This window comes from Ascochyta rabiei, chromosome 6 (genome assembly GCF_004011695.2).
Source record: "Ascochyta rabiei chromosome 6, complete sequence".
Taxonomy (NCBI): domain Eukaryota; kingdom Fungi; phylum Ascomycota; class Dothideomycetes; order Pleosporales; family Didymellaceae; genus Ascochyta; species Ascochyta rabiei.
Window position 1 is genome coordinate 51,221 of NC_082410.1, and position 20,547 is coordinate 71,767.

The window sequence follows — 20,547 nt, forward strand, 5'->3', positions numbered from 1 at the left end:
CTACACGAATTAGAGGTACAATACAGTTGTTATTATCCTCTAGACTAGACTCCAGGTCTTCTAGCAGTTGTCCTATATTATTAGTAAGAATTTCCTATTTATAAGCATCTATAATATTATAATTACAGGTAAGTATATTTAACTAGCAGTAAACCTTGTTTATCTAGCAGTCTCTAGCAAAGTAGCCTAGTTTGCCACAGTTGTAGCAGTCCCTGCTGCCTCTGTGTTAGTTACCCCCCTTAGGCTTCTTGTTCTATTGCTTTAGTAGTCCCTTATTAAGGTTTAAGAGGTCTATTGCTTTAGGTCTGTAGTATCTACTCTAAGTGTTGCTGTAGGTGCAACAACCAGTATTTAGCTAATTACAACCTCCTTACTGTCCTTAATTTAAGTTGTTGCGCTACTAGTTCCTTAGTAGCAGCCTGTTAGTAGCAATAACAGTAGTACGTGCTCTAGGGTTATCTTAAAGTTCCTGCTAAAGTTTGTAGAGTTGTACGTTAATGTTAATAGCAGTATTAATAAGCTTATTAAGGGTTTCTATGCTCGCGCTAGTGCGCATAAGTTCTTCTTTAACCTTAGGCTTTAATTCTTATTAAAATATAGTAATTAGGGCAGTATTATCCTAGTTAGTGTTAGCAGCAAGCTGCTAAAACTCTGCGGCGTAGTTAGCAGCTAACTTGTTCTGTCTAAACTTCTAAATGTTATGTTAAGCAATGTGTAGTTTGTTAGAGACTCTAAAGATTAGCTTAATCTTTTGTTTAAATAGTTTAAAGTCTTTTATCTATTTATCTATGTTGTCTAAAGCCTTACTAGCTTAGTACTACTGTATAAAGGGCTTAATCTAGGTAAACACTTTGCTACGCATGTAGCTAGCTGCAAGGACTACCTATTTAGCCTTAGGAACCTTCTTGCCTTAGAAGGTAAAGAAGAGGTCCTACTGTATAAGCTAGTTATTAAGCTTACTATAATCTCTATAGTAAAGGTTAGGCTTATTAAGGTTTATAATGTTAGTAGTAACAGGTGTATCTATATTTATATTGCTAGATGTAGAGTTACTAGGGGTAGCATAGGGTCTAATAGTACTTATCTTAGGGGTGTTTAAAATGTTAAAGTTGTACTTTAGTTAAAGACTGTAGGCACTAATTCTATTAGTTCTTAGGGATAAGTACTAGTAGATTAGTTAGGGTTATTAACTAAGTAAAGCTTATAAAGATAGGGTGCACTAAATAGTACAGAGTAGACTGTCTAGTTTAGGCGCAGGTTAAGATTCTAAAGACAAACTTAATTAATAAGGTTAAACACAAACTATAAGGGTTATGTTCCTACTAGCAATATACTAAGGAGATACAATACTTATTAATAAGTAACTAAAGTTAGTCTAATAAAATGCATAAGGGTGCTTATAGACAAGCATATTATACTATGCTTATTAATAAGAAGTTATATGTGTTATGCTTGTTAACAAGCAGTTAGGTGATAACCCTTTCTGTCCTGTCCTTCTCTACTGTTCGTTCCTTTAGGGAGGAGTTAGGGGTCTTAGTTGGCTGGTACTTACGTTCGTGCCGTGCCCTGGCACAGGATCGTAACACCTACATATAGAAAAGGGACTACCTAAATACTAGAAATAGCTACCTATAAACAGTAAAAGTAGCAAAGCACAACTACTAGGATTAATTCCTAGAAGAGGAGGACATAAAATTAATCTTTAAAGTAATATCTTATACTAGGTTTATAGGTAACTAGAGTATACCTGCTAAACAAGGCCCTAGGGGAATAGAGAACTCCTTTTAAGGCAAATGCTCAGCACTAAGAGACACTCTCTTCCCTAGCCTACCTACCTCTCAGCCTATAGAGTAGAGAACCTACCAGGAAGGTAGCTGGAAATAGCCACCTCTTACTAAATAAGAGCTAGAACACGCCTGCTCCTTACAAATTTAAAGTAGCTTCGTAGGACTAGATGTAATAAACTAGGAGATTATTACTAGAGTATATAAAGCGAAAACAGACATATTCTTCTATGTGTTTTCTACTCTATCCAACTATAGGTACTACCCTTAAATCTAGAAAAGAGTAACAGGAATTATCCTAAAAAAGCTAAACAAACTAGACTACGCAGTCCCTAAAGCCTATAGGGTAATTGCCCTTCTAAGCTACCTAGGGAAAGTAGCAGAAAGACTAGTAGCTAAACGGCTTAGCATCCTAGCAGAAACAACTACCCTACTCTAACCTATATAACTAGGTAGAAGAGTATAAAAAATAGCTATAGACGCTTCTATACTACTACTAAACTAAGTGTAAGAAGAAAGGAAACTAAAGCGCATAACAACTATAGTGTTCTTAGACATTAAAGAAGCCTTTAACTACGTCTTACTAGGCTAACTACTTACTATCCTACAATAACTAAAGCTACTGTGCAGCCTAATAGCCTAGATCTAATTATTCCTCTCTAGACGCCAACTACAACTGTCCCTTAATAGAGAAATAGAAGAATTTAGTAATATAAACGCTAGAATCCTATAAGGAAGCCCTATCTTACCTATTCTGTTCCTAATATATATTAGACCTCTATTCTAGTTAATTATAAACTACTCGCTATCCTACCTAGACAACCTAGCTATTACGGTATTGTCTACTAGCCTAAAGAAAAACATCTACCTACTAGAAAGAGATTTAGCTAGCCTATTTGCAAAAGGATTTAGCTGTGTAATTCAGTTTAATACGCTAAAAAGTAAACTTATCTACTCTACTACAAGAGAAAAAGCAGAAACCTCTACTCTTACACTGCTAGACATGTCTATAATAACCCTAGAAAAGACAGTTAAATGGCTAGGAATCTACTTTAACAACAGGTTCTCTTGTAAGGAGCATGCTGCTACTAGAATTAGCTAGGCAAGAAACGCCTTTTACAGAATGTGCAGACTAGCAAACAGTAGTAAAGGCCTTACACCTACTACCCTTTAACAAATATACCTAGCCTGTGTTACTAATATAGCAGACTATAGATGCTAAGTCTTCTAGAAGTAATAAGCTAGAATAGCAAAACAACTATAAGGACTACAGAACCTAGCACTTAGGAAAATCTTAGGCACCTTCTAGACCTTACCTATAATACCCTAGAGGGTAGGGGCAGTACTAGCCCTTCCTACTATAACGCTAAACTCTGTAATAAGAAAGTACGCCTTTAGAGCTAGAAAGCTACTAAAGAACTACCCTATCTACACTGCTACAACATAGCTAAAGTCCACCCTATAAAACACAGACCTAGACTCTAGCGCAGAGCAAAGAGAGGTTAACTATACTAGGCTAAGAATAGAACCCCCTACACAGCTTATGCAAATTACAAAGTCTATAGAAAAGGCTATGCCTAGCATAAGAGAAGAAAAACTAAAGGACTTCTACTTCTACCCCTAGAAAAAGGCTACAGCATACTAAACTAAAATCTTAAGACTATTAAAAGAAAAAGTAGCAAAAGCATATAAAACACAGATGCTATGAAAAGTAGGAAGCCTTATACTAGCTATCTACACAGACGCTTCTTTTATAGAGGTAGGCCTAGGTATAGTAGTAGGAATTACAGTCCTAGACTACAAACAACAGCCTAAGGAAATCTACGCTATAAATATAATATTAGCAAAGGCTAAATTATATATAATAGAGACCTAGAAGGTATAATAAGAGGCTTTAAGATTATAGCTACTATAGCTACTACAGGATATAACGTCTAAGTCTTTACAGACAACTAGGCAGCTATCCTAAGACTAAAAACTCCTTTAAATAACCCTAGACAGGCTTAGCAAATACGCTTTATAAAGGCAGCTAAGACTCTTGAAAATAAAGAAGCTACAACTAGCCTCAAATAGACCCTTAGCCACTAGGACATTACAGGAAACAAGAAAGCAGACTCTCTAGCAAAAGAAGTAATAAAAAAGAGGCCTACCACTAACATCACAAGAATTGCTATAACTAGAATTTAAGTTAAAGCTATTACAATAGACAAATAGGATTATAAACTATTTACCTACACAGCTAAAGTAATCCTAAGGTAAATAGACACCTACGCAGCGAAATACTGCCTAGGACTAACAAACAGGATAAAACTACTAAAAAACACTAAGAGAGAGGTAGTAAGTGCCTACTACTAACTAAAACTAGAATAAAGATATAATAAAGTATACCTACATAATATATAGAAGGTAGATAATAATAGATGTATCTGCAGCTATGCACAGATAACATAACACCTTCTACTTAGCTATAGAGAATACAGACATATAAGGAAAATAATACAAGACAGCCTATAAGGACAAAGGCTCTTAATGCAACTACTACTACACACAACCTAAGGAATTTAAACTATTCTAGCTTTTATTTCAGATATAAGAGTAGGCACCTGTAAGTGGTACCTACAATAAACAACAGACTCCTAAAACCCTCTGTCTACTCCCTAGAGCATAGGCTCTCACTACAGGACTTTAAACACAGATTTACTATCCCCTTTACAAACACACTCCTTAAATTACTAGAGGAGCTTAACTGCTCTCGTCTTATATAGTCTTAGACTCACACAGGACGTTAAACTTATTGATTAATCAATTAACCTCTACCCTCTTAGAAAGGAATTAGTGTAGGCAGGGGTAGGGTAGGGTAGGGGTACATCACGTGTTGTACCCTACCCCTACATAACCTCTACCCTTTTACCACCGTATCCGTACAGACTGTACCCTACCCCTACCCTACGCTAGACGTACCCCTACCCTATCCTAACATAAGGTCTGTGCAGAGTCCAGACTATACTCTACCCCTACCTTACCCTAGGGTAGTCTCTTCTCTTTTTCCAGCCTATGTAGGTGTTAGCTAAGTAGACCTACAGAATGCAGAGCTGAGTAAAATTAGTATGCTTGCAGCATTACAGCTATTATATACACCAATAATTAAACAACTTAATTAATTTTAGGTACCTCTCTAACCTGCTTATATTTATACAGTCTAATTTAATAGTTATTTAACTAACTTTACTTAACATCGTTAACAACATAGGATAATAACTCTATTTACTAGTATCTGCAGCTAAAATACAACGCTACTAGTTATTGGAAGACATAAGTAGACACCTCTATCTAATTTTTCCAGGCACTCCTGAAATTGTCAAATTGATCTAATTACTGGTTCTAATATTTGGATAGATCTTGTGTAGTAAACAGGCCCTTAGTTTAAAGAGATACTACGTGGTAACAACATTATACGCTGAGCTCACATTAGTGTATTATAGAAAATCCTATTTAACATCGCACCTGCTGTGCAGACTGCCTTGTACCCTGTATACTTCTCTTACTTTCTAATAGGTCCTGTATCTGTCTTTCTGCTGTAAACAGAAATCATTGTGCCCTCTAACCACATAGATCTCTCTTTCACGTTTAAGACATTGCCCTCTGCTGCCTAAGAAGCGACTATCTCCGTAAGCTAAATTGACCGGTTTATGCCTTCTCTGCAGCAGTTGTGTAGGGCAATATAGACCGGCAATTAGATACTAGATACAAATTTTTTTTTCTGTAACCACGTAGAGAAGAGGACAAAGTTTCTGAACTATGTGTAAGTCCGCTACGATGCATGCGGGAGCGCTGGAATAATTGGAAAACCAGAGAGTTTTTTCTCTGCAGCTATTACATATGTACGAAAGAACCTAAAAAAGTTATTCTACATAGCTACGATTTTTGGTCTGTTTGAATAGCAGGGTAAAAGTTTTCTCTAAAGTACCTAGGGCCTGTGTGTTAATAAGGGCTAAGTACGTAAGAAAAGACAAGCTACCGTTACGAGGCATATAAGAGCCTTTAAGTCGCAATTTAAACTTTGTTTTAACGATTTGTTACATATGTTAAGATGAAATAAGATAACTCTATAGGAAGTGTAGAGATAAGCATATGGCTAGTAGGTATCTATTAACGCTCTAAGGACACCCTAAGAACTGTCCAGTACACATGAAAGAGGAGCACCTGTATCATGTTAAGAAATCAACCACGTTTGGGTGAATGTAAATTTAAACCCCCCTTTTTATAGCACACAGTAAGACAATTATACACCCCTAACTATCCTACGCTTGCTAATGTAATACCAGCGTTTAACTACAGCGTTCCAAGTTCTTAACACTTTTTAGGCTCCGTTAGTAGGAAAATTACTAGATTCGTACATGTACTTACACAACTAGGGGTCTAGACAACAGTTAGCATTAGTCTAGAGAATAATGAATCCTTAGTTAGAATACGTACTCCATACAAATCGTTTCCAGCATTGTTCTTTACGGAGCATCTACCTTCGTTTGTTCCGCATGTGCGATGTATAGGAAATCCCTGTTTAAGATCCGGTCTATAATTAACTTCCCCAATAGTAACACACTAAGAAGAGGTCAGCAAGTCTGTCTTACGTAGCAGACTTGTACTTCACAGGGAAACATACGCAATAGACATATTGTCCCTATTATCCTCGTTAGAAATTTGAATGATTCTTAATAGGCAGGACAACTTACTGATTTGCAGCGGATTGAAGGGTTAGCACTTGTACCACCATTGCAGTAAAAGTCCTGCTGCCCGTAAACAGCAGTTACTGCAAGCAGCAACAGAGAAACCAAAGAGTTATGCATGATCGTGATTTCGCAAAATGTTAGTTAACTATGCAATTTGACTATAAACGTAAGTACAAGTTCCTTATAGTGTGGTGGAGAAGACATGTAGCCACTCGGATTACTGCGCAAGACGTGCGTAGAGCTAATCTCGGAAGGCAGCGGAATTTAAATTAAAGATAAGAAATCCGCAGTAGTGCAGTAGCATCGCAGTACTATCCATGCTACGCTTGTGTAAGATTACGCTGCACATTCGGTTCTGGAGGTCCATGTTCATCCTGCACCAGAGGAAGACAAACAAATGAGCTCTTATATACAGTGATTGTTTAGACAGTTCTAACTATGTTGTACAAACAGTGTGAAAGATAGCCCGTTTTTAGTTTTTGCAACCTAACAACAGACTTAATGAACAAAGGTAACGTATTGATGAGCTTTGCAATGCGAGCCTAAAGACACAGAAATAACACCGATTTGCAGAATATACTGGTGCAGTTAACAAATGGTAGTGCTCTGTTTACGGGCATGGTCTGCCCCTGGACCATAAAATTAGCTTTCTCAGCATCCAATTTTTGCACCTAGGGGATCGCCGAAGGTAAGGCCGGCCATAATGTCAAAAGTGGTAAAGTTTTCTTACGTTCGTCAGCGCAATCTTCGCGTCTCATACAAAAGAGTTTTACTTACACCACTTAACAATATCAGCTCGCAGGCCACTGTCTGCCATTCCTTTTGGTTCCCAAGTAACAGCACAACGTGGTTTTTTAAGGCCTCTTCTTGGTCTTTAATAGCCCTGTTACTAAGTAAATACGTGGCTCATTGTCTTTTGCTGGCGGGCGTGAGATACACTGTCCGTCCGCATGATTCCAGGTGGGTTGCAATAAGCGTCAGGGCCATAGAGTACTGTTGTTTTGACAAAGGCAGATTGATTGATTGATTGATTAGTTTAACGTCCTGTGTGAGTCTAAGACTATATAAGACGAGAGTAGTTAAGCTACTCTAGTAATTTAAGGAGCGTGTTTATGTAAGGGGATAGTAAATATGTGTTTATAGTCCTATAGTAAGAGCCTATGCTCTAAGAGGTATACAGAGGATTTAAGGTGTTTGTTGTTTGTTGTAGGTACTACTTGCGTGTGTCTACTTTAGTCTCTAAAATAAAAGCTAGAGTAGCTAGAATTCCTTAGTTTGTGTGTAGTAGTAGGGTTATTAGAAGCCTCTAACCTTTTAGGCTATCCTGCATTGTTTTCCTTCTATCTCTGTATTATCTACAGCTTAGTAAAAGGTGTTGTGTTATTTGTATGTAGCTGCAGATATATCTACCATTGTCTACCTTCTAAACATTATGTAGGTATGCTTTGTTGTATCTATATTCTAGTTTTAGTTAGTAGTAGGCGCTAGCTGTCTCTCTCTTAATGTCTTTTAGTAGTTTTATGTTGTTTGTTAGTTCTAGCTAGTATTTTGTTGTGTAGGTGTTTGTTTTTCTTAGGAATACTTTGGCTTTGTAGGTGTCTAGCTTATGTTTCTACTCTTTTGTTGTAATAGCTTCAATTACAAAACTAGTTATAGCAATGCTTATCAAGTTAGAGGTAGGCGTCTTTTTAGTTGCTTCTTTCGCTAGGGAATCTGCTTTCTTGTTTCCTGCAATGTCTCGATGTCCAGGGGCCCATTTAATGCTAATTGTGGCTCCTTTGTTTTTAACAGTCTTAGCTACCTTTATGCAGCGTATTTGCTAGGCCTGTTTAGGTTTATTTAAAGGAGTTTTTAGTCTTAGGATTGCTGCCTAGTTATGTGTAAGATCTTAGATGTCCTGTGTTGCAGTTACGCTGGCAAAAGGGTAGGGGGTACCCTAGGGTTAGGTAGGGGTTGGGTACGGTCCGCACGGACGTTAGGTAGGGGTAGGGTAGGGGTACCTCTAGCGTGGGGTAGGGGTAGGGTACAGTCTGCACGGACGTTAGGTAGGGGAAGGGTAGAGATACCTCTAGCGTGGGGTAGATGTAGGGTACAGTCCGTACGGACTAGGGGTAGGGGTAGGGTAGGTTAGGTTAGAGTTACCTAATCTTCTATAATACTACAAACAACATACTTAATAGTATGCCACTTAGAAACGCTGTTTACAGACAGAGCTTTTTTTAAAAGATTTAAATAGAAGAAAGAATTTTTAGTTTTTCTCTATTTATAACAGCTATTTATCACAGAACTATGAATCTTAATACTGCAGTAGTCTTACTCTCTTTCGCAGCTGCTGTTCCCGCTAAGATAGAGTTAATAGAATAGTTTCTTTAGTACTACTACTGTGATATTCTTCTTCTATAACCTCTGTTTTTAGACTAGAACAAGCTAGTAGCTTAAAGAGATTATCTAGCTCATCTATAGCTGCCTCCTCCCCCTTTTATATCTGTGCTAAAGTAAGAGGATCCTTTAGAATTATAGTCTAGGGAATTGTAGTAGCAGATTAAATGTGCCGTTAGTCCCTAATTACATCTCTAGCTGTGTTAAACACTTGTTTAACTCTAACTTCTGTTATTAGTACTGTAAGTATATCTTTTGCTACACAAGTAAGTTATAGATAAGTTATAGCGTTAACCTTCTACTAGTCTAGTAGATTAAATTTATCTCCCTGTTGTATGCAAGGGGTACTAAGATAGGCCTCTCCTTCTTAGCAGGTGTAAGCCACCTCCTTATTAATATTAGACAGGATTGAACTCTAACTGTAGGATAATGTAGGATAAGAAGCTCCTATTCGGTTGCTTAACTAATATTGCGGGTGTTTAAAACTAATTATCTTCTACTAACTTTTAAACAGGGTTATAAAGTACTTGTGTAGAGGAAACTAGATTACTATTGTTATAACAATCTAGGTATTGTAAGAATTACTCTTAGTACATATGCTTATCTTAAGCTTCCTAGGTATTATAGCGCAAGAAAACCAGAATTTATTATAAGTAGGGGATTATTATAACTATTATTAAGAAATATTAAATAATATTAAGCTGTAATAGCTTACAGATTATATATATATACTAAGCATATTCTTTTAATATAGGTTGCACCTAGCTCTAAGCTGTTTTAATATTGTTAGAAAGGGTTTTAATGTTTTTTGTTGTAACAGCGCTAGCGTTTGTTGCTTTTGCGCTAGCAAAACAAGGAGAGGCTAAGCACAGACTAGCTGCTAAAAAGCTTACTACTGCCCTGCACTTCTATAACACCTTCTATATCCATAATACCTTATATTTTTATAATACTACATATTATTACTGCCTTCTATAATAGTCAGCATAATTAATTATGACGCTAATAATATAAAGAAGGAGGAGGAGGAAGAAATACTAACCTTTACTAGCACTACAGGCACTAGTAAACTAGCTAGCTTTACTACTAAGCAGTAGAAGTAACTAAATAAGGTAGTTATTACAGCCTATTATAACAATTAGTGCCAACAATACCAGGGTTTCTATTTAAGAGGCTATGAGATTAATTAAATCCCTAATTCTTTTATTTGGATTAGGGCTGCAGGCCGAAAGACTGGCACAAAGGTCTTATTTAAGGGAGAGCTTAGCAACAGTATCTGCGCAGTTTACTAAAGAAATTAAGCTGCCTTGCGTAGTAAAGAGAAGGAAATTATTAAGAAGGTAAAGGCTGCTAATTGTGCAGTAAAACACCAGGCTAGGCTAAAGATAGGTTTAGACCAGTCTTATGCTTTAGCAGATCTTAATATTTGGGCTGTAATAGTAGCCTAGGCTAAAGAAGATATAGATTAGTAACGCTTTAAGTTATTCACTAGTAGTTAGTTATTACAGCTTCTTATTACAAACATTTACTAACTAAGAACAGCTAAGTAGCTTAAAACTAAGCTTAAAACTGTTTATAAGAAGTTGGATAATCTTAAGCATAGAGTGGATCTTTACGCACACTAACAGGCCCTTAGAAAGTATGCAGAGATTGCTAAAGCTAATCCTACTGCTAGTTAGACTACTGTAGGCTAACGTAACAAACAGCTCTTTTCTAAAGCAGTATTATTAAAAACTGCTTTGCTAAGAGTATTAGCATAATCTTTAAAAACTTAAAGATAACACCTTTAAGAGTAAGAAGGAGAAGGAAGAATAGGAGGCCTTCTGTAATAATATATTATTAAAGAGCATAGCAGGTTTAGCTAAAAATACCTAGCTGTAAGTTATTTTATTATTTTATTACATACACTTACTAATTACAGTAGTTAAACTAAACCTCTGTCTTTTTTAGATAAGATTAGTTTAGATACTAAGCTTGTTAGCTATTGCCTATTAATTCTAGCACCTAATAAAAATAAGTATAAGGAGGAGATTAAAAAGTCTAGTTTTAAGCTAGGGGAGCACTATTAGTCTATAACAAATGTGTATAAGACTAATAAGCAATTTTATTTGTTATTAGCTAAAAAGGATATTAAGGTATTAGGCTTTAAAGGAACTAACAACAATAATACAATAGATCTAGAATAGATATAGAGCTAATGTTTTAGCTTAAAATAACAGCTAATTAATACATACATAGCCTGTTTCGCAAGGTCTACTAATTTCTAGTTAATTTAATATTCTATATCTCTACCTAATTAAAAACTTACTTAGGATATCTAAGCTAACCCTATAAAATTAATAAAGCAACTAATTCCTAGCACTAAAAATAACAATGCTGGTGTTGGGGCTTAGGCTTGCCCTAGGCAGTTTGTTAAAAGGTTTTTCTATTATTCTGTTACTATAGGATTATATACCTATATTTATTATAGCTACAAATAACATATATGTTATTCCTACTAGTAGATACACCTTCTACTCTACCTAAGCTCCTTCTATCTTTTACTGTCTCTGCTACACAACTTATTAAAAGGGCTTTTCTAAAACAATTATGTCTTATTAAACGGCTAGTTTCCCTAGACTCTAATACTAGTTAAAGTAAGGCAACTATTATAGCATAGTATTAGTAGTAGACAACTACATTAAAGGAAACTAATCATACTTCTAAAAAGCCACATTAGGATGCTGTCAGATTGGATAGTAATAGTAATGAGTTGATGATGATGTATTAATGTTCGGTTCTTGTTCTATGTGAGGGTGATTTTCGTCTTATCTAGGTTCTGGTAGGGGCTCCTGCACAGTTTCTTAGCAGGTATATCACCTAACCTATTTCTCTAATACCTTTTATTTAACACACCCCCTTAGCTTAGAATCCTATTGTAAGCTGCGTGAACTAGTTAATTAACTCTTTAACGTAAGGTCCTCTAGTTGCTCTTACATCTTCTTCAGCGGGATATCCCTTAATATACCCTTCTAGCCCTTAATAAGTCCTAACTAATTAAGAAAGCTGGCCTATTTGCTAATTAGTAACAACTTTGTAAATCTATCTTTAATTATGTTATTAGATAGGATATATTCTACTTGAATTATTTTATAGTTAACTTCTTATTATAAGTAGTAGTTGTGTATGTTAACATGCTAAAGTTTAGTTTATATCTTAGCAACGTCTACAGTAACTAGATGTATTATCTGCATATTGTTGCATTTAATTATAATTATAGGATTGCTTAGGGTTACCTAAAGCTCTTTTAATAGTTAAGAGGTAAATATCGCTACCTTAGCTACTTAGGACAGTGCTAGGAGCTTGGCCTTAGTAGTTAACGTTGTAATAGTATCTTGTTTATTTGCTCTCTAGGCAATAAGTCCTCTAAATAGCTTAATAGCGTATCCTTAGGAACTCTTCTAGTCTACAGTGTTGTTAGCAACTAATGCGTTGCTTGCGACTTTAAGTCCTTTACCCTATCTAAAGTTAAGTAATAGATTTCTTATCTTCTGTAGGTACAGGAGCACTTAGTTAGCAGCATCTTAGTATTTATTACTTAGGTTAACTAGAAAGCGTGCAAGTTGCAATATAGCAAACGCTATGTTAGGTTAAGTAGTTACTGCTGTAAACAACATAGATCTAATCTTTTGCTAATATTAATTAATCTCTAGTAGTTTAGCTAGACTGTTCCTAGGCTTAAGTTTAATTCTAGATATTATCGTATTATGCCTTACGTCCTGTCTAGTTACTAATTAACTAATCTTGTTAACGTATGTGGCTTATAACAATTAAATTATCTGTTGCTATCTATTACGTTAGACTTCTACACTAAGGAACTATTAAAGGTTATCTCCTCTAGTGCACAGGTAACACTCCTATATCTGTTTAATAGCATTATCTGCCTCTTATTTGTGCTTTGGGTAGTACGCAATTATAATGTTGTCTGCGTAGAAGAAGATAATTAATCTATCCTTAATTATACAGCATAGCTCTTATAGTACTTATTTAAATCTAATTCTAGCTAATATTGGTGTAAATTCCTTCTGCTATAGTAGAGGGGAGATGCAGAGTCTGTACAGGGCTTTCTATACCTTTAGTAAGGTGCCTGTCTTCTAGTATCCTCTTAGCATCCTTATGTATATTTTGTGGTTAATAGCTGTATAGATAAATACATTTATAACATCCTATTATTTTAGTTTAAGATTATATTTTGCAGTAATTACTATTAGTATTCTAAGTAATTAGCCTGTAAGTGTTGCTGCATACATGTCTTATAACGTAATATTATGTTATTAGTCTCTTCTAACTACAAGCCTTACTTTACACTTATTAAGGTAGTAGTATTTATTAAACTTGTATGTATAGACCTACATACAGTTAAGTATTTATTATCTAGACTTCTAAACTAGGGCTACTAGAACTTTAGTCTATAACTCTATTTGTTTATAGCTTTATAGGTGTTTGTTTTCTGCTTATTTAAATATCTTATAGAGAGGGTACTCCTCTAGCTTTAAGTATACTGTAGGTAATAGCAGAAGTTTATTCTAATGCAGCTTAATTCCCTTTGCTATAATCCTCTTAAATTAAGCTTTATTAAAAGGTTTTCCTTTATGTTAACTAAGGTGTCCTGCCTTAGTGCCTGCTATAAATGCAGCTGCCTACAGCATTATTATAGACGTTCCTTAGTCTTGTTTAAGTTAGTCTGTTGTCTTATTGTAGCTTATCTATTTAGTTAGGAATACTGCTAGTAGAGGAGTTAGTAGAGGCGTTAGGTATGCCTCTACAATCTTCCTGCCTTAGTAATATTAGGGTTGTTTAGCACGTAGAGTGTTCTCCTGCGTTGTCTTATTCTTATAGAACGTTTTAGTTTTAGATATATACCTCTGTGTAGCTAAGAGTTTAACTTTAATAATCTCAGTTGCAATTTCCTCTAACGTGTTGTGTATAAGGTTATCTATAATATCCTCTATTTTACTGTTAAATGTTGTTGTTTTTATTAAACACCACATTACGGGTACAAATTACTTTCGCTATTAATAGGACCTAGATTTAGTATATGTTGGTGGACTGGTATCCTACTTAGTATCTAATCTATGCCTTTAGGTCTAGTCTTTGTAGCCTTAATTTTCTTTAATAAGTGTTATTAGTTATAGCAAATGCTTTGCATCTGTATGCTCTTAAGTAAGCCTAGTTTAGTTTTTAAGGTCTAGTAACTATGCTATTTATAGTAGCTGCGCGCGTAAAGAATTTTTTATATAGTAATCTCTACTTATTTAGATAATTTAGCATCTAATTCTATAGGTATACTGCTGCTCTAGTAATTTCTAGCTAGAGTTCCTATAGTAGATTTGCGTCTAGTTAAATTGCGTATACCTTCTCTTTTATTACACCCCCTAAGCGTTTAGCTCCTCTATTCTAAGCTTATATGTCTACAGCAGAAGGCTTAAGTCTTATTAAGAGGGACATGCACTATCTCTTAACCTCTTATTTAACTATAACAATTTTATTATCTATCTTAATTACCTTAACTATAATGTTATACTGTTTCTTTAAGAACTAGATAAAGATCCTAAGTAGACAGATAATAGATCTTATAGGCCTGTTGTCTTTAAAGTAGAAGTCCTACTCGTACCAAAAGTGTTAGCAGGTAATAAGTATTTAACTCTTTTCCTTGTTAAAGCTTCCTGCTTTATATTTATAGAAGTCTATAGCTATTTGTTTACCTAGGCCTTTATTGTTTAATTATAGGGTTCTTTATATTTAATGCTTTAATTTTAACTATCTGCATGCGTTACACTGTAATCTTATAATACCTTTTATCTTTACCCCCTTAGATTAATACACAAGGTGCTTAATTATAGATAGTTCTAGATGTCTAAGCCTCTTATGCTACATTATAGCTATTACTCTTTATAGTAATCCTCTATTATAATTTATACGTATATAGAGTTCTACTATAGCTATATTTAGTTGTTTAATAACCTACTGTCTAAAGCTTTCTATTAGAATGGCTATAATGTTGCTGTTTCTTTAACGTAGCATTGTTAGATCTTCTTAGTTATCCTACTATATTCCTTGTCTTTAGAGTAACCTAAATAATACTAGGTTGCAGAGGAAATCTAGGCACTACACAACATTGTCTAAGCGTAGTACTTATTTACCTTAAGATCCCTCTACTAATATATTAACAGGACTATATCCTTATATCTAGACCTTAGAGTTCCTAGTCTAGATATAATCTCCTATTGCTGGCTGGCGTACGTCTCTAAGTCTTAAGAGGTTATTATAGATATACGTAGTTAAGCCAGAATCTAGAAGAAATGCCTCCTTTAATAGATATCCTTAATTGCTTGCGCTACATACTGCTTTTATACTACCTTTATTAACCTGAGCAATTTTTTAGCTATCTAGTTACTTAATAATCTTGTCTAGTGTTTAAGACGTCTTAATATGTAGAGTTATTAATTAAGACGCTGTTATTATCTATAGTTGCTTAGTCCCTTAAGACAATACCTGTATTCTCTTTTATAAGTTACTGTTATATTTAAGTTTATACTGTACTAGGTTTACAACACCTCTATTTAGCTTAAACTACTTAGGTGCCTTAGCTGTATTTATGTAGTAGTAGTTAGATATATTATAACACTGTTTACAGGCAGAACATATGTCTTTAGCTCTTACTGTATTCATCTCTAGGAACTGCTTAGTTCTGGCACTTTAGCTATCTATCTTTCTTGTGCTTTGCCTAGGGTTTCCCTAGCCTTAATAATTGTTATTGGATAGCGCTCTTAGTTCTCTACTAAAGGCGTCCCTTTAAAGGTTTAAGTTAGATTTACTGCTTACTACGTATAATGCCTCTTCTACTACAAAGGCGCTCTTAGGCTTCCCTCTTAGTAGATGTTAAAGGCCTATATAAATATAGAAGAGTTTTATTATTCTTTTTCTATTTATAGCTTTCTTATTATATTCTAGCCCTTAGAACGCTGCAGTCTAGGTTAATACTATCTTAGATACAGAGCCTAGAAAATTATTAATAACAGCTTATGTTTACATAACCTTAGCTACCTTAAGGGTCTTAGCTTAAGTTACTGCCTAATTGTATTTACTTAGCTATATCTCCTAATTTGTAGTTGTTTACATTAGTCTAAGTGCAGCGTAGTATCTTTCTTATACTTACGCCTGTTCTTTGTCTACGTCTACTCTAACAGTGTCTTAGAGGGCAGTTATCTATTTGTGCAGCGTTCTATTTTCTGCGTAGTAGCTTAGTTGCAGATATAGTGTTACTATCATAAGAATATGCTTAACTGTTTTTAATATTTTACTTTTCTTATCTTAATAGTCTTTCTAAATTATCTTATATAACTTAAGGTAAAGCTTATAGTCTTTACAATCTTCTTTATATACCTCTTGTCCCTTTTCTAAGAGGTCTAATAACTATTTTAGTATTATAGGTGTTTGCAGCGTAGTTGTTAATATGTCTATTACTTTGTGTGTTATTCTACGCGTTCTGCTTTAACCTGCTTAGATAGTCTGTAATAACGTAGTTAAGGTGTTACTTATACTTATTGCTAGTTTATATTATGTAATTTCTAGAGGTAGTAGCACCTCTAGTTGTATGCGTTAGAGTTGCACCCCTTTAGTGTCTGCTAGCAGCTATGTATCTTGCAACTAGCACTTAATCTTAAGTTAGCAGTACTAGGAGACCTAGTTACTTAAGTTAGTAAGAATGACCGTCGCGTCCCTCTAGCTTTGGCTAGTTGCTATTTTGCTTGTTGTTGGCGCTTATTATAGCGGCAGTAAGACTCTTAATTGTTAGATTAGATAGTAATAGTAATAAGTTAATAATGATGTATTAATGTTTGGTTCTTGTTCTATGTAAGGGTGATTTTTGTCTTATCTAGGTTCTGGTAGGGGCCCCTACACGGTTTTTTAGCAGGTATATCGCCTAACCCATTTCTCTAATACCTTTCATTTAACAGATGCTCTAACTTGCTTAGGCTAGATCTAGAGTAGATATAGCAAAGCCTCTTAGGTATAAGATAGCTATCTATACATATACTGTTAAAACTATAGGTTAGTTCTTTAGCGCCTAGTTTTAAAAGGCTATAGGACTAAGCATCTTACCTAACACCTTAGCTTTAGGCCTGCAGACAAATTAAGAATCCTGCTTATACTTTATTAAACCTCCTATTACATCTATACACCACCTACCAGCAAAACAAAAACTAGTTTTCTTTTAATATGGTATACTCTGCTTTAGCGTTTAGAATAGAGCTTATGTAATTAGGTGTTAACAACAACCTCCATTTTTACCTAATTAAAAAGCTGTTATTCTAACTAATTATCTACTTCTTAGGACTAGAAGCTGTAATAGCTACCTGTTATAAATTTAGCTAGATGTTATAGAGCCTATTTAAGGGTGCTAAACAGGCTCTTCTCTAGGATCTTAGATTAAGTACTATATTGTCTGTTGCCTTAGATACCTAGACTACAAGTAATTACCTTAGCGTTGTAGCTATTAAAGGTTACTATATAAACAAGAGCCAGAAATTATAAGAAGTTCTTTTAAACTTTATTCCTCTACGCAGAAAATATACAGGATCCTCTATAGCATAGCAAGCTCTTTGTCTTCTTTAGGAAACTAAAACTACAAAATAACTGCTTACTATTACTTACAACAATACTAGTAATAACAGTGCTTTCTTACAGACCGTACAGAGGTTACTACAGCAGAACAATACTACTTAGAATAGTTGAGAGAACACTATCCCTTTTCTTGCATGAATAATTAACCTTATTATATAAGATATCATTTACTATCTCTAACTTAAAGAATTACCAGAACTAGAACATAGAGAAAGACTGCAGCAACACTATATTAGGGGTATTAAAAACAGCAAGTCTGTTCTTAACTCTCTCTAAAGGTAGATATTATTTATTATATAATTTTATTACATACTGAGTATTACACAGATCTAAGCTATCTGCATTAGAATTAATCTATTACTATAATAATCTAAGAGGTTTCTTACACTATAGAGAAATATTCTAATGAATGATTAACTATTACTTATATAAGATATTAGGACTAGGTAGAACTATACCTATGATATGTGTAAGCGCGCACTAAAGCTTTAGGTCTACATTAACAAATAGTTAGAGCAAGAAATTGCACTAAAGACACTAAGCTGTAGAGGAGGTGCTTCTACATATAACAAGGTGGCAGAAGCTGATTTAAAAGATCTTAAGAAACTTTAACTAGCAGTAAATAAGTAGTAGCACCTGCAGGCTGTTACAATAATGCTACAGCAATTAAAAAAGGAATCTAGTGCCCTTAGTAAGACTTATAAGCCTCTTAACTAGCACATCTAGCTAATATATAACTAGCTATTTAATTTCTTAGATTAGATAACTAAAGAGCTTCGTAACAACCTAGGTTACGCTGATAACTTTAAATAGCCAGAAGTTATAAAAGCAGCTGTGCAAAAGGGTTGTGTTAAGCTGTCTAAGTACTATTAAATAACAGAGGATAGTTACAGGTTCTTGTTTAAATATGCAATATTCTTAGATCTAAGCTAGAAGCTTATTTTGTATAAGGTAATGTTATTACAGTAGTTTATTACATACTATTACTAACCACGTTATAAAAATAGTACCTAGAAAATTTAAGATAAGCACATTTACTTAGGGTAATTCTTACAATACCTAGATTATTATAATGAAAATAAATCAGGTCGCTCTACACAAGTACTTTACCACTCTGTTTAACAGTTAGTAGAAGATAATTTGTTCTAAAACCCGCAATATAAGTTAATCAACCTAATAGGAGCTTTTTATCCTACAGTTAGAGTTTAATCCTGTCTGATAATAACAAGGAGGTGGCTTACACCTGCTAAGAAGTAGAGGCCTATCTTAGTACCCCTTGCATACAACAGGGAGATGGATTTAATCTACTAGACTAGTAGAAGGTTAACGCTGTAACCTACCTATAGCTTGTGTATTTAGCAAAATATATAATTACACTGTGCCGGTGCACACAGTGACTGCCTTAGTAAGATCTAGGATGCTTAGCTAGTGTACGTAATCTGGCCGTTAGAAAGGTATAAGAGGCCTTAACAGGAACTGTTAAGGCACAACACCTACAACAACAATTAGAAACACTTACTTATAGAATTCAATTACTGTATTACCTATCTCTCTAACCCTTAACAATAATAATAATAAGTATCCTTCCTAATTTGCCTGCTTACAAGATGCTTTAATACTTATACTAGAATAAAATGGTAACCTAACTAGGGGGCACAGTATAGCAGGCAACATTAAAATTCTGCTACTCTAAAGGCTAGGTTATAGTCTAGGGATTATCCTGTTAACTCTAGACTAGGACGCTATTATCTGAAAATCTGCCACTCTGAAGGCTGGGGCACGGCCTAGGAATTATCCTGTCCATTCTGGACTAGGACGTTATTATCTAAAAATCTGCCACTCTGAAGGCTGGGGCACGGCCTAGGAGTTATCCTGTTAATTCTGGACTAGGACGTTATTATCAGACTTATTAGCACGCCTCAGCGCCCCTCAGCACCTCTCCCAGCACATCCGGCGTATCTGTTAGCACTCTCCCAGCACATCCAGCGTATCTGTCAGCACTCTCCCAGCACATCTGGCGTATCCGTCAACACTTAGATCCAGCATATTCAGCGTATCTGTTAACACCCAGATCCAGCATATCCAGTGGATCCGGCGGATCTGTTAGATCCCAAGGCATGCCACATGCCAGCCAATCAGCACCTGCCAGGTGACACCTGGTAGCATCTAATTGGACAGGAGGAACTGCCTCTCCCTATCGTCAGTGGTCATCTATTAGTATTAGTAGCAGCTATTATAGCATGATGGGACTATGCTGTTAAGGTGGGGGAGGTTTGTGCCGGTGCACAGAGTAACTACCTTGGTAATGCTGGTGAACAGGGGGGATAGCCTCGGTAATGCTGGTGAACAGGATGGATAACCTCGGCAATTCCTCAGATGCCAGGTATAAGAGGGGCATCCATCCTTCTAATAGACAGACACCTTACTACTATTAACCTATCTATCTATTCTCCTCTCTCTCTCTCTCTCTCTCTCTCTCTCTCTCTCTCTCTCTCTCTCTCTCTCTCTCTCTCTCTCTCTCTCTCTCTCTCTCTCTCTCCCTCTCTTGTTCCTGATGTGCCTGCTAAACGAGATGCTTCGATACCTATACTGGAACAAAATGGTGACCTAACCAGGGGTAATCGATCGTGTCCCCAGTAGCATTTAAGTCCTGACACTGTGCCGCCAGCTCTTTCTACGTCTGCAAGGACCCTGTCTAGTTGCTGGATGTGCTTAAGCACATATCGCCTAACACCAGGTAAAGCCTCCTTGCCATTATAATCTGTCTTTAGACTACTACTAGTAACGTTATTAAGGAAAGGAAGTGTATCTGGCTAGTGATCCTTAAGAATCTTCGTCATAATTCTTTGGAAGACAGCTACTAAGTTAGTAGCCCCTTAAACTAGGGTACACAATCGTAAAAGGCCAATTAGCGTTATAACTGCTGTTATGTCTCTGCTGTCTTTGTGCAGTGTTATCTGGTTGTAACTGGAGAAGAAGTCCATGAG

The 20,547-nt window shown here is 35.5% G+C and overlaps 2 protein-coding genes across 3 annotated transcripts, besides 35 other annotated features; one reads left to right on the forward strand and one right to left on the reverse strand.

Moving 5' to 3' along the window:
- Positions 1-1,335: part of a mobile genetic element that runs on past the window's edge.
- Positions 1-1,586: part of a mobile genetic element that runs on past the window's edge.
- Positions 1,102-1,586: a long terminal repeat.
- Positions 1,336-1,585: a mobile genetic element.
- Positions 1,586-4,596: a mobile genetic element.
- Positions 1,587-1,590: a direct repeat.
- Positions 2,078-2,220: a mobile genetic element.
- Positions 4,597-4,617: 21 nt separating the features above from the next.
- Positions 4,618-4,647: a tandem repeat.
- Positions 4,648-4,662: 15 nt separating this feature from the next.
- Positions 4,663-4,760: a tandem repeat.
- A 1,374-nt stretch (positions 4,761-6,134) lies between these two features.
- On the reverse strand, positions 6,135-6,631 carry EKO05_0003914 (uncharacterized protein; the record flags this gene model as incomplete). Its single annotated transcript, XM_059636269.1, has 5 exons — positions 6,135-6,140; positions 6,192-6,203; positions 6,261-6,386; positions 6,448-6,465; positions 6,518-6,631. The coding sequence occupies 5 exons, from the start codon at positions 6,629-6,631 to the stop codon at positions 6,135-6,137; spliced, it is 276 nt and encodes a 91-aa protein (XP_059492252.1).
- An 898-nt stretch (positions 6,632-7,529) lies between these two features.
- Positions 7,530-8,423: a mobile genetic element.
- Positions 8,424-8,492: 69 nt separating this feature from the next.
- Positions 8,493-8,538: a tandem repeat.
- Positions 8,539-8,583: 45 nt separating this feature from the next.
- Positions 8,584-8,653: a dispersed repeat.
- Positions 8,654-8,767: 114 nt separating this feature from the next.
- Positions 8,768-8,909: a dispersed repeat.
- Positions 8,910-9,371: 462 nt separating this feature from the next.
- Positions 9,372-9,518: a dispersed repeat.
- Positions 9,518-10,535: a dispersed repeat.
- A 362-nt stretch (positions 10,536-10,897) lies between these two features.
- Positions 10,898-11,168: a dispersed repeat.
- A 3-nt stretch (positions 11,169-11,171) lies between these two features.
- Positions 11,172-11,326: a dispersed repeat.
- A 288-nt stretch (positions 11,327-11,614) lies between these two features.
- Positions 11,615-11,618: a direct repeat.
- Positions 11,617-16,892: a mobile genetic element.
- Positions 11,619-11,799: a long terminal repeat.
- Positions 11,619-16,904: a mobile genetic element.
- Positions 16,229-16,280: a tandem repeat.
- Positions 16,721-16,769: a tandem repeat.
- Positions 16,725-16,904: a long terminal repeat.
- Positions 16,905-16,908: a direct repeat.
- A 481-nt stretch (positions 16,909-17,389) lies between these two features.
- Positions 17,390-18,711: a dispersed repeat.
- Positions 18,712-18,928: 217 nt separating this feature from the next.
- Positions 18,929-18,932: a direct repeat.
- Positions 18,933-19,201: a long terminal repeat.
- Positions 18,933-20,547: part of a mobile genetic element that runs on past the window's edge.
- Positions 18,938-19,190: a mobile genetic element.
- Positions 19,193-19,465: a dispersed repeat.
- Positions 19,799-19,866: a mobile genetic element.
- Positions 19,937-20,320, forward strand: EKO05_0003915 (uncharacterized protein; the record flags this gene model as incomplete). Of its 2 annotated transcripts, XM_059636271.1 has the most annotated exons (2): positions 19,937-20,177; positions 20,229-20,320. In XM_059636271.1, 2 exons carry the CDS (start codon positions 19,937-19,939, stop codon positions 20,318-20,320), a joined length of 333 nt encoding a protein of 110 aa, XP_059492254.1. The 2 variants fall into 2 exon arrangements, with proteins under 2 accessions (XP_059492254.1, XP_059492253.1); XM_059636270.1 differs by having other exon boundaries at positions 19,937-20,320.
- Positions 20,009-20,106: a tandem repeat.
- Positions 20,109-20,156: a mobile genetic element.
- Positions 20,179-20,547: part of a mobile genetic element that runs on past the window's edge.